The 13281-nt window shown below is 53.9% G+C and overlaps 1 protein-coding gene across 1 annotated transcript in view; it reads left to right on the forward strand.

Annotated features, from left to right (window-relative positions):
* The first annotated feature begins 4043 nt into the window (after positions 1-4043).
* The window catches only part of CNGB1 (cyclic nucleotide gated channel subunit beta 1), a 52675-nt gene continuing 43437 nt past the window's right edge, over positions 4044-13281 (forward strand). Inside the window, exons 1-10 of the mRNA XM_040982179.1 lie at positions 4044-4196; positions 6440-6509; positions 6738-6810; positions 7263-7365; positions 7456-7532; positions 9131-9209; positions 9380-9419; positions 9784-9853; positions 10467-10542; positions 12250-12286. Coding sequence (XP_040838113.1) covers positions 4044-4196; positions 6440-6509; positions 6738-6810; positions 7263-7365; positions 7456-7532; positions 9131-9209; positions 9380-9419; positions 9784-9853; positions 10467-10542; positions 12250-12286 — 778 coding nt within the window. The remainder of the gene's footprint in view (positions 4197-6439; positions 6510-6737; positions 6811-7262; positions 7366-7455; positions 7533-9130; positions 9210-9379; positions 9420-9783; positions 9854-10466; positions 10543-12249; positions 12287-13281) is intronic.

Raw genomic sequence — 13281 nt, forward strand, 5'->3', positions numbered from 1 at the left:
AAGGTCATGAGGGAGAGCAACCTTGCTGGCAATGAAAGTGTCATTTTGCTTAGCTGTGTGACTGCCTGTGTTCCCAGCCATCGCTCAGGGGTTATTTGTGTCCTTTTTGAGTTTGATTAAAGGAACCCTGGGGGGGGGGTTTGAATATGGTTCCTTCCCTACCTCACAATATATGCACAGGTGATCCACTCATGCCATGGGGGTGGCTGTGGTTTGATCCTCTTTCTTACCTGAGAGCCCCTCACTGTTTGCCCAGTTCTCTCGCACCTTGTCTTCTTCCTTCTCAAGTTGCAGAAGACCCAGGTTGCCTCCAGGTTGCCCTTACCAAGTGCATATCCTAGGCTGTGGCTCACAGTGGAGAGGGAGTCCCTCCACCTGCTGCCCACACCCCAAAGTGGATGCCCCTCCCCTCTGGGCTTTCCATCCCACATTCCTGGTTCTCTTTCTCCATGGCTGGTGTTTCCTTCCATCTCCTTTTGTATCCTCTTTTTTTGTGCCATGGTGTTCCAGGGGCTCGCCTTGATCCTCTTGACACTGGACTCCACATAGTCTCCCATAGTGACTCCCAAGTGAGCTCCCATAGTCTTGTAGCTTTAACTATCACCCACACGCAGATGCCCCCTAAATTCTTATGTCCAAGTCTGCCTCTTCATGAGACACACAAATGCACACACACATCCTGCTGACTGCACGCCTGCCCATAGGACTTGCCTTTTTCATAAATATGTTGCCAGTTCCCAGTCACCCCAGCAGACTCTTTGCCTACCTCTCTTTCTCCCTCTACCACCAGCAGTCTATCTTAAGCCCTGGCATCTCTTTCCATCAGGACAGAGATAACTCACGCCCATCCCGGTTATGTTTGGGTCTTCTGTGGTTCTCAGCATACTTTCCCATATTATTTTGATTGTCATTCATCATCTTCATGTTCATCTTTGTCAGCAAGTTCTACATCCCTCTTGTTCAGTGCACCAGTCTTGGTCCATCACCACACACAATGGGAGAGGTCTAGAATGACTGCAGAACACAAAGGCTGGTTCCATCCCTTTGCTATGCATGCCTGGACCCCTCTACTCACCCAGACCTTGACACTTTGAGCCCTTCTGCCTGGGTCTCTGTCTCCCCTTTGGTGCACCTGGTTGTAACAGGCCAGACATAGCCAATACTTGGATCCATCCTGAAAGCCTCGCTCTCTTGGGCCATGGCCACAAGCTATTTAATACTCCCAGTCAGAGGAGGAATTGCCTGTGCCCTGGCTTTGGGGCAGAGCACAGGGGTGGGCCTTCTGCTTCCATTGACTAAGAGCAGACCAGCCCTGGCACCCTGTGGAATCTTGTACCTGGGTAGGTACCCCGCACCAGAGCCACAGAGGTCCCTTTCGGGGGGCCCACGTTGTTGCTGGACCCTGGGAGAGCTGCTGCTGCATCCCTGGACATCAATCACCTCTTTTCTCCCCTGCCCCCATTTGGCACCTGCTAATCCTTTGCACACAGCTAGACACTGCTCATTAATCCGCCCTGTGTTTTGAAAGGCCAACAACTGTGTGTGGCAGCGAGAGGCAGCTCCCAGTCGTGGCTGGCATCTGAGCAGGTAATTCAGTGGGACCCCTGGTGGGATTATAGCAAGGAGTTCAGGCAGATGTGACAAAATTGATAAAAGGCAGCAAACCTGTGGCTCCCCTCTCCTCTGGGGGCTTAGAGCATGCATGTGTCAGAATCTTTGGAGCAGCTGGTAAAGTGCTGATTCCAGGCACCCCAAAGGGCTTGGAGTTCCCAGGGCTCTGCATTTTCACCAGTTCCCCTGAAGATTCTGAAAACACCTGTGGTCTAACCCCATTGTTTGCTGAGCTGCTAGAGAACTCTTAGGGCCCACTGCCTGCCAGGGCCTCCCTCATCCAAGTAGACCCATCAGGGACCTGGCAGAAAGACAGAAGAGAATGACAAAAATCTCTGTCCAGGTGGAAACAACTGAGTCAAGGGGAAGAAGCAAATGGAGAGAAAGTGGGGAAGGAGGACATCCTTAGTCATTTGTAGAAGGCTCAGAAAGTCAATTCAAAATTGTTGTCCGCTGGGAAAGGCCGCTCAGGTCTGGCCGGTGGAAGAGACCAGCACTTGACAAATGTCAGCTGCATCGAGGGTCGAGATGGGGTGACTGGTGTGAGTAGCTCTGAGCATGACCCTGGCCTGGCTGCTCGGGGGCTGTGTGGCAATGCATTTCTACACGCTGTGACAAGCAGCCTTGTCTTCCTGGGAGTGGGGGTGGAGGATGGTGGTGAGCACAAGTGCACCTGCCGGTGGACAGACAGACACTAGGCTCAGAACTAGCTGCCAGGATGGTGGGTGGGTGGTGCTGCCTGTGAGTGGCTGAGGTTCCTGGAGTCTGCCACCCCGATAGCTTGACTTTGGCTTGTTGTTACTTGGGAAAGTATTTGCACTGCCACATCCAACAAGGTAACAGAAGGTAAGAAAGGTCCAGTGTAGCTCAAATCTGTCATCCAGGAAGCTGAGCCTGGGTTCTGACTCCCCGACCAGCATCTCTCCCACCAACAGGTGCTCATGGCAGGCACATAGCTGCAGAGGCCAGGCCAGGGACAGGCAGAGGGCCGTGAGTAGAAGGGCGGGTAACATGGACCCCAGGCTCCCAGGCACTGGGGCAGGAATCCTTCTCAGCCTGACCCAAGAGATTGTTGGCCAACTTCTCAGCTGCAGTTAGCTGGAGAAGGGTTGAAGCACAACAGGTGCCTTGCACACAGAGACGTTATGGTGCCTGGTGGGTCGGGCAGTGGCCAAGGATAAATAAATGAGAAATTGAACTGGTGTGAAATAGGACTGGAACATTATATCATGCCATGAAAAAGGAGTTTAACTAGCATTGTGTCTTAAAATTGAAGGTGGCTTACTTTAAAACAGATTTTCTGGGCCCAGTACATAATCTAGCGGCCGAAATCCTTACCTCACACGTGCCAGGATCCCATATAGGCACTGGCTCTAATCTCGGCAGCCCTGCTTCCCATCCAGCTCCCTGCTTGTGGCCTGGGAAAGAAGTCGAGGACAGACCAAAGCTTTGAAACCCTGCACCCATGTGGGAGACCCAGAAGAGGCGCCTGGCTCCTGTCTTCAGATTGACTCTGCTATAGCCATTGTGGCTGCTTGGGGAGTGAATCAACAGATGGAAGATCTTCCTCTTCTCTCCTCTCCTCTGTATATCTGACTGTCCAATAAAAATAAATCTTGAAAAAACCCAGATTCTCTACTCATATGTTACCTGTAATGGATATTTAAAATATTTGTAATGGGATGATACAGTAGTCAATAAATTAATATTTTTACTAATGCTACTTAATAGTCATAGCTGACATCTATGCATCTCTCAACACGTGCCAGTCACTGTTCTGAATATGCTGCAGTTACCACTTCTTTTTATCTTCATAATTGACCCATGAGATTGGGTCCATTAACATCCCCATTTCACAGACAGATAAACTGAGGAACAGAGTTCTTTACTCGTGACTGGACCCTAAGGCATGTACATCTGATATAGCTTCACATAGATTTGCTTCTTTTTTTTTTTGACATTTCCAGTTTTAAGAGATTTATTTATTTATTCATTTTAAAGGTAGGATTCAGAGAGAGGGAGGGAAGAGAGAGACTCTCCATCAGCTGGTTTACTTCCCGGGTGGTTGCGATGACTGTAGCTGGGCCAGTCTGACACCAGGAGCAAAGGAGCTTTCTCCGAGTCTCCCACATGGGTGCAGGTTTCCAAGGATCATCCTCCGCTGCTGTCCCAGACACACCATCAGATAGCCTCTTGTTTTGGTTCTTCAGGGCTTTTTCATCTTTTACTCTAACAGCATTGCAGCTAAGCTCTATCCACATGTGCTTATAGCTTTGTGTAATTCTGTTAAGTAAATACCTGGAACGTTCATGGCTGATGTATGTTTAAAGGTGGTGAGGGGGAAAGGAAATGAGTAACACACGGAAGTGGCCCCACACAATGGGCGCTCTGGGGAAGGCCAAGAATGCTGTCTGTTCCCCACAGGCATCAGGATGCTGGGCTGGGTCCAAAAGGTGCTGCCTCAACCCCCGGGGACTCCCCAGAAGACCCAGGCGGTGGAGGAGGAAGCAGAGGATGCAGAACCAGAACCAGAGCTGGAGTCTGAAGCAGCTCCCGAGGAGGCTGAGCTGGAGGAGCAGAGCCCGGTGAGAGAGGTGTGGGCGAAGGGGGTGTGGTGGAGGGTGCAGAGGGCTTCCCAAGGCCTTTGCCACTTGGAAAAGGCTATCTGGTGGACATTCTCAGTATTGGGGGTCATGCTGTCAAGTAACTCTACTGTCCCAGCTGAGGATGAGGTGTAAGCAAATGAGCAAGCCATGCGCCCACAAAGCTTTCACTAGGCAGAGTGCTGGGTTGAACCAGGCAGCACTTTGGTCAAGCTCTGGAGTCTGGGGCAGGGCTGCTCGGTTGCCAGTACGTGTTGTTGCTGAGCTCCGAGATAGGAGCCTGTTACAGGATATCCATTGCCCCTCTAACAAGGGATGCAACTGGATTCTGAGGTGTTTTGGCTGAGGAAGCAGTGTGGTCAGAGGTTCTGGTGCAAACTGTGATGGACTGTCTCCAACCCTGTCATCTATGCAAATCAATGAGTGTTGGAGCCCATCCTGATCCTGCCCACCACACACTTGGCCCTTACTCAAACCAGTGGGAACTACAGCCTAATCAGAGTGACCCACAATAATTCCCACCAGGCCCACCCCTGCCCTGGTTCCCTACTTGCCAGTATATACTGCAGACTGGTCCAGTCTGTCCTCCATTCCCATTCAGCTCTCATGAATGTCAATAGGCACCAAAGCCCAGCCCCACTATCCAGCCCACACACCTGCCATCAGTGCCACTCACTGTCTAGCCATACCTGCCCCAGTCGTGGTTCCCATGCTCACCAGTCAGAGTAGCAATCCAAGAGGGAGAGGCCCACTGTTTCCCTACTGGTCCCACTCCCACTCCTGGACCTTACACTCTCCAGGTGGTTCTACAGTTTAACTTGACAGAATTCACTCCCTGTGCCAGCCTATGGCAGCTAGTGCTGTGGCAAAACCTAACCAATGCACACCCATTCTGGCTTGTGTGTGCACCAGTAGCAACAGTCAAACCAGCCTGGCTTTCCCCTGATCTAGCTCACATGCAGACCAACAGGTGTTGTGTCTGTGCCCAACCTGGCCTGCCACCGTCTCAACTCGTGCTCTCCAGTGGGAGTGGTGGTCCAGCAGGGGAGCCCCACGCAGCTCCTTTGCCAGGTTCACCCCCCTCCCTGCCGGGTCTCATGTGTGCTGGTTGGATGCTGAGGCCCTGTCTAAAAAATATTTTTTAATTACTTGAAACACAAGTTACAGAGAGAAAAGAGACAGAGGGATCTGCTCTCTGCTGGTTTACTCTCCAAATGGTTGCAATAGCCAGGGCTGGGCCAGGCCAAAGACAGGAGCCAGGAGCTCGTCTTAAGCCTCCCACATGGGTACAGTGACTCAAGCTCTTGGACCATCTTTCACTGCTTCCCCAGGCCGTTAGCAGGGAGCTTATTTAGAAATGGAGCAGTCAAGTCTTGAATCTGGGTCTCCTTGGGATACTGGATTTCAAAGAGAAGCCTAATCTGATAGACCACAACACTGATTTCACAAATATGCTTAGATGCAAAAGTTTATATATCTGCATAAGTCTGACATGAACATCCATCTAGACACATGAGCACATACATTTGTATACAGATGTAGTCACATATACATATGCAGACACAGAAATGTATGTACATATACATACTGGATGTTCAGCCATGTGAACAGGCATGTGTACCTTTCTGTGTCTACGTATGTGTATCCTTATATGCATATACATATCCTGTGTGCACATGTACTTCATTATCTGTCAAGTGCATGTGTGTTCATATGTGTGTCTGTGTCACTACATGAAATGTGTGCACCTCCATATCTGTGTGTCTGTACATGTGTAGGTACATGAGAGTGGAGTGCCCATTCCATGTCTATGTGCATACAGCAGAAGGAGCAGGCTTGGTGGCAGGGCTTGAACCCTACCACCTGCTAGCAAGGCAGGGAAAGTTTGGGTTGGCAGAGAGGGAGTCCTGACTGGGGTGAGGGAAAGAGGTGAGTCCTCTTTCCCTCAGCTTGCCCCACACCTGCATCCCTCCTTCCCTTCCTCGGGCCTCCTGGGAGGCTGGGAGGCTGCACTGGGGGCCTGAATAAGGAGCACTGGGGCTGGGAGGAGGAGGGGGCTTCCCAGGTGGAAGGTGCAGCTGTCAGGATTTAGGGAGATGGTCAGAACAGAGCTGCTCAGTCCTCTGAGCGGGTAGGTACAGGGCCCTGAGGGGTTACTCAGGGGCTCTCTGCCCCAACTGGCTGGTCTCCCTTGGGGCTAACAGAGTCTTCTCTGGATCTTTTAGCCCCCTGAAGAGACACCTGCAGAGCTATTTGAGGGGTGTGAAGTGGCTGCAGCTGACCCAGGCCTTCGAGGTGAGAGTGCTGACGTCTGGCTGCATTTTCCCTATGAGCTCTGCAATAGCCCATTTCACAGATAAGGGAACTGAGACTCCTTGCAGCTTAGGGCAGGGGTGGGCAGTGGAGGAGACTCCAGGCTTTCAGCTGAGCCCTGGACTTCTCTCTCCTCCTTTTTGGGCTCCGTGGGCTGCAGTAGGATCCCTTGGGGCCCTGGAGCTCACAATGTAAGGGATTGTTTTCCAGAGACACAGGAAGCTGCACCGATTCAGCCTGCATCCCTTCAAGCTCAGTTCACTGGGGTCCTGGAAGTTAACAGGTATGGCACCCAACCCCCTCTCTGTTAAGGGCCATCACCCCCTCTCCCAGTGTGGACATGGCTGGAGGGAGCATCAGGCAGGGGTGGGAAACTCAGTATTGGATAAATGTCGGAAACTTCTCAAAGGTGGGGTGAAAGTGAGTTCCAGTTCTCCCAATTGGACATCCCATGTCAGTGGCTGGCCTCAGGCAGGGAATACAGGCCCTACACAGCTAGGCCAGTCAGCCTCAGTCATGGAGGACACATAACATGGGAAACCATATCGCTGTTAGTATGTCATGTGGTGCAGGGCCGTGAAGTCCTGCAGGTGGCTGAGCTCTGGTGTGGTGTCTGGAGGCTCCTCTGGGAGGCCATGTGACATCTGACATCCTCCAGTGGGCAGACAGCAGGACGTTGTGGATGCCCTCAGAGGATGGGAGTTGAGGGCAGGCAGCTCTCCCTGTCCCCAACAGTCCTGGCAGCTGGGTGCTGACATTACTCCGGAAGGGCATGGAGAAGGTGGTCCCGCAGCCTGCCTGCAGTGCCAAGACAGCCCAGCAGGGGGACCCTGAGCAGGTACTGCCGGGCCGGAGCTGTACTGTGGTGGTGGTGGGGAGCGGTGGAGGTTGCCCCTGCTTCCTGCCCACATTTGTTTGTCTTTAGCAGGATGGAGCACTGATCTTTGAGCCCTGTGGCCCTGGGGACACAGGTGAGACCAAGAGGGCACAGAGGCTCAAGGTTGTGTGAGTGAGCCCTGCCTCTGGGGAGGGTTCAGACCAGAGTGGCCTTGGGTTGGAGTCTGGGTTTGAGCTGGGCTGTCTGGATGATGGCTGACTGAGACAGGAGGGGTGGTGCAGAGTGTGTGGGAGTGGGGAGGCCTGGGCTCTGGGCAGATCTTTGCTGCTGATTTCTTTGTCCCTGACTCTGCAGGGTGCACCCATGAGCCCAGGGAGACCCTCAGGGGGGCCCAGGATGCTGGGTGAGTCCTTGCCACCTACATTGAGTGTGTGACAGGAGGAGCTGTATGCCTGGAGCTGAAGGCCTTAAGTTTATGGTAGCCCCCTGGGGTGTGGCCCTGAACATGCCTCCTGTCTCTTCTGGGCTTCACTTTCCCATTTGTAGAACGGGGGCAATGGACCCTGTGTCATTCAAGGTTGATTGTGAGTTTTCCTGGTGGATCCCCAGAGGGGGACTACCCAGGTAGGCTGAATGGGCAGTGATTGGGAGCGTGGCATGAGGCTTACACAGGAATGGTTCCTGTAGGTGTGCCCAGATTGGCAGCAGCATCTGTCTCCGCAGGGCTGACTTCTGGGGTGGGAATGGCAGGTAAGATGGGGATGGTGGTAAACTGGGGAGTCTGTGCTGGGGGATCCTTGCTCAGTTCTCACTGCCTCTGCTCCACAGTGCAGTCAGATCCTTGCTTTCCAAGCAAAGCTAGGAGAAATCCAGTTGGTTTTGTTTTAATGGAAGCCTATGAAGTGTTACATGTGACCAACCTGTGGGGACAGTGTGAGCCCCCAGAGTAAGCTGCCTGCTCCCAGGCTGTAAATTTTTGGCAGAAATTTAGAGTCAAATGTTCCTCACCCTTCTTGCCATTCTTTCACCCCTGCATTGGCCAGGCTGTCGGTCCTTGCAGGGTCCAGCAGGGGCTCCTGGCCTGGTCCCACCATGGTGCTTACAACGTGGTGTTGTAGTACCCTACAACACAGGGATTGATGGGTGAAGGGGAGGCAACCAGGACCCGTGCACTCCCTGCAGTTCTGCTCCAGGGCCCTCAGTTTCTGTGGTTCCCCCATTTGTTTCTGGGGGGTGATACCCTCCCTGGCACCGTCATAGTGATAGAGGTTGAGGACACTGCCACTTGCCCCTGTGAGACCAGCTCTGTAATTGGTGGTGTCTGGGACAAAATGAAACGCCGAGGCTTCTGGGAACAGGTTTCAACTGTTTTCAGGATGAGGTGGCAGAGTGGTAACCCCTAAACAAGAGCTTCTGAGTATGGGGCCCCACCTGGTTACCCAGATCCCACAATCATCACACCAGCCCGGTGTGTCTCCGTCATGGGGCGCCCACCCCTCTCTTGCTGTCTGCAAGGAGGTCCAAGCTGGGTGTGGCTCTGGGTCAGAATGTGAAGTGGGCTGAAGTTTCCCTGTTTCCCTGGGACCCTTGGGATGGATCATGCACAATCCCTCCAACCCAGTGCAGAACAGAAGCTGCATGAGGATGGGTGCTGAGGGGTGAACCCCCCAGTGGGCAGTCAGGACAGTGGGCCTAGTTGCTTCCTCCACGCAGCTTACCTGGGTGACCATGGGTCCCCTAACACCGCCCCCCTATCCCACTGTAGGCCTGGGTCTTTGCTGCTCCGATGGCTTGAGCAGAATCTGGAGAAAGTGCTGCCTCAGCCCCCGAGGGCCTCCTCCCAGGTGAGTGGACTGGGAAGGGCAGGCAGCACTTGACTGCTGGCAGGGCGGAGGGGGCGGTGGGAGGCAAGGGATTGAGAGGCAGGCTAGAGCCTGTCTGGAAGCCTGGGGCCAGACTGGGAGTGCACAGGGCTTGCTTTGATTGATGCCCTTGACCCCTGTTAATGACCTAGGACTGGAAGGATGAGCTTGAGGATGCTGCCTTGGATCCAGGTATGAGGAGAGACCTGGGAGCAGGCTGCTGGGGATGGGCTGTCCTGGAGGTGGGAGGTGATCAGGGCTGCCTGGGAGCAGGACATTGCTGAGGCCACTGGAACCTTCACCCCCAAACTGGAAGGCCTGGGATAGACTCAAGAGGTCTTGGTCCCTCCCCCTCCCCCATGCCCCTGGTGTGTTTGGTTCATTGGAAGGAAAGGCTGCGTGGCTTGCTCCCAGAGATGCCCTGTGCTGATGCAGCCTTGCTGAAGTGTCTTAAACACCTGCTCTTGCTGCTGCTTAGAGCCTCCAGGATGTCCACTGGAGACACAGGCCAGGATGCAGGTCCAGGACAGCATCTCCCTGCCTTCCCCAACCCCAGAAGAGCCAGCTCCAGAGCCTCAGGCTGGCTTCCAGGTTTCCTCCCTGCTGCCTCCGAGGGACCCTGCCAGGTGAGGCCCCTAAAAGCTACACTGCCCAAGGGGAGCTGCCCAACACTCAACTGTTGACGAAAGCAATTTCTTCAAGGACAAAAGTAGCGCTCACCTCCCTGGGCAGCTTTAGCCACTTAACCCAGTCCTGGCCAGTGGAGGCCACGCCCATTCTCCACACCTGCCTGTCCTCAGGCGCTCTTAGGGATGGTTTTAGCAGAAAGGAGTGTTTCATGACCCAGTAGCTGTTCACTAGCTCACTGCTCCTGTATGTGATGAACCAACTTCAGGTAGCCACACAGTCGACAGGCTTGTAACCGAATCACACCCTTTTTTGGTGTGATTAGTAGCTCATGCACAGGTGGATCTGCAGGGTAAGTGTGCAGAAATGGAGTGGCTGGGCTCAAGTGCCTTTGAAATTCAGACAGGTGCTGCTGACAGCTCCCACTGACACTGTGCTTGGACCTGGAAATGCACCTAGGGGAGGGGCGGACCCTAGAGGGAGCCTGAGCAGTCAAGAGGAGGGACAGGAAGGCTTCCAGCTGCAGACCCGGTTCTGCTGCCCACATTGGGAAGGGCATGATTCTGGCCTCAGTTTCCCACGCAGACACAGCCTGGGCTGTTCTGTCCGCAGGTTGATGGCCTGGCTCCTACACCGGCTGGAAATGGCTCTGCCTCAGCCAGTGCTTCACCAGAAGGCTGGGGATCAGGTCAGTGTTGGGGACTGGGGTGGCAGCGGGAGGGGTCTTAAAGCTTGGGTAAAAGTAGGATGTTAGCCTGTGTCCCCAAGGAGTAGGACACAGCAGAAGAGCAGCAAGAGGGGAGCCGTCAGTGGGAGCCCAGCTTCTTTCCCTCTAGTCAGCTTGGCATACAACCATACCATGAATGCCTTCTCCATGGCCACAGGGCTGAGAAGTGATGGGCCAGCTCCGCTGCCAGGAGCTCATAGTCTGAGAGGGAAGAAGAGAGGCTTTGGAGAGCAGAGGCAGAGTCCCTGGGAGCATCAAGGAAGGCTTCCCAGTGGAGGGGACTCCCACACAGATGAGACCTCTGCCTGGTGCGTTGGGGGAGCCAGACCTGTTGTTCTCCTATCCCTAGAACCCTGGTCCCCAGCCTCCTATTTTTATGATGGAATCTTCTTGTAGTGTCACTGGTTGCTCGGCGCTGGACAGTGAGCATACAAGAGACAAGAGCATATGCAAGGTGGTACCCTGGACAAAGGTGCTCTCTGTGGTCCCAGATTTGCTCCCTTCCCTAGCCAGCAAGGCAGCAGGGAGGCTCTCACAGGAGAGAGGAAAGCTGGTAGAGATGCAGGGAGTGATGGGTCCAGGGGATCCATTGCCAGATAGGGTCCGAGGAATGGCTCCCTGGACACGTCCTGAGGACAGCTGGGTACAGGCTTCTTGGGAGAGCACTTTGCTGTCTGCTATTGCTGGTCCTACGTTGTTTGCCTTCCCATGGCTGACATGCCAGCCATTTCCCTTCGGGGGGCCCTGAAATCCTTAGGCAGGCAGGGTGGAGCTGCCGAACATACATTCTGATCAGTCACAAGATGAGCTGTCAGCTCTTGCTAATTAGAAGGTAAAAAGGGAAAGGAAGGTATGGACTTTACAGACACAAATAGTAGCACCTGAAACAGAGAAGCAGGCAACCTGGTCTCAGTCCTGGCCCAGTCCTTGTGGGGCCTCAGTTGTCCCACCTGAGCAACGGGTTAATGAACCTCTATCTCCACCCAGGGCTGTGAGACTGCAGGAAAAGGGCTGCATCAAGGAAATTGTCCAGGGCCAACTAGGGTCACTTGACCCCTTCAGCAGGTGCAACAAGATGCGCCATTCTTCCTCACTTCAGCCAGAACTCAGGCTCTCAAAGCCCCCTACCCTAAACCTTTTCCTCTACTTCCTGGCACTCCTGACACCAAAGTGGAGTGGGTCAAAGCCATGGCTGGAGTCTGAGCTAGGTGTCTGGGCTGTGCCTGGGCTCTCCCAGCCTTGGTACCCTGCCCTTTTCCAGAGTGGGCTCCTGCCCTAAGGGGGCTGTAATGGGAGGCAAGTAGGAAGCCTAGGACCCCATCCTCTTTGCACCATGGTCTGTTCACACAGTCTGTGTGGTCAGTGAAAGGGGTCAGTTCAGAGACCTCATGGCAAGGGCTGTCAGTGATGAAGAGGCCTGAGAACAGGGTGGGAAGTGCCTCGGTGGAGTAGGTGTACAGAAGAGAGAGATTCAAGGCAGAAGGCAGGGCTGAGCTGAGGTGCTGAGGTTGGAGCAATGGTAGCCCAGAAAGGGTAGGCTGTGGGGCAGGACAGCAGGGATGATGGGCACTGCTGGGCCCAAGTCCTACTGGGGGTAAGGAAGCCTTCTAGCACCTTGTGCGCCAGGAGCAGGTCACAGTAGCTCTTCCTTTTCTCCTCCCCATGTAGGAGCCTGACTGTCCCGGGACATGTGACGTGCAGACCAGTGAGTATTATATGAGTGGGTCCCTTGGGTATCTCTGGAAGGGTGGTTTGGCACTCTCAGGGCTGAGCAGGTTGCACAATTGGGGTCTCGTGACCTGCAGCTGAAAGGGAGCTGGACAAGCAGGTTTAACTGAGTGGAGGAAGTCTTTGGCAGGGGGAGAGCAGGGTGATGAAGGAGCGGTAGGCCTTCTGGGAGAAGTTGATCCCCCATAGACCCCAGGTGCCGTGAACTGGCAGGGCACCTTACCTGCGGTTGGCTTGCAAGGGGCAGGGAGGAAGGCCAAGATATTGCTCTTCTGTCTCAGCCTCTGAAAAGGCATGTAGTAGACATTCATTCATTTATCCACTCATTCACTTGTTCGTTTATTCACTACACTGTCATGGGGGGCACTAGGTACCAGGCATCTAGGGAGCAAAGCAGCATTCATGGCTTGTGAGCAATGCCAGCCTCTGCTCTCTCCTGGACGTGAGGTGTCCCATGCTGTTTGTAAGGCTGTGTCTGACCTGGGTTCTTGTGAGCTTACCATTGCCAGGGTGACCATAGTGACCCAGGATGAGGCAGCCAACTGCAGGCCTGACAGAGTCAGAAGGCTGGGAATGTAACTGGGTTAAAGCAGTCTTGGTGACCAGAGGAGAGGAGGGGGCCCAGCTAGCCTTGGGGCAGAACAGTTATACTTCCTTTTGGAACTCTTGGCTGTGCTGGAGTGTCCGGTGTAGGGACCTCTATGGCTGCTAGGGCAGGCTGTGACAGAGTTCAGAGATAAGAAGGCACCTGTCCTGGGTCCCAGAGCAAATGTCATGGAGCTGTGACTATGATTCATCTGGCCTGGCAGGAGAGGCTCTGTCAGGCAAGGGTTAAAAGATCTGTAGATGCTTTGGGGCCTGGGGGGCAGAGAGGGTTTCAGGATGCTGTGCTACTGTTCTGGGAGCTTCTCTGTTTCTCTAGTGATTCCTGAGCAAGTGGGTCACGGCTGGGGGTCAGGGATGGCACAGGGG

This window comes from Ochotona curzoniae, unplaced genomic scaffold, assembly GCF_017591425.1.
Source record: "Ochotona curzoniae isolate NIBS_2020 unplaced genomic scaffold, NIBS_Ocur_1.0 contig_3622, whole genome shotgun sequence".
Lineage (NCBI taxonomy): Eukaryota > Metazoa > Chordata > Mammalia > Lagomorpha > Ochotonidae > Ochotona > Ochotona curzoniae.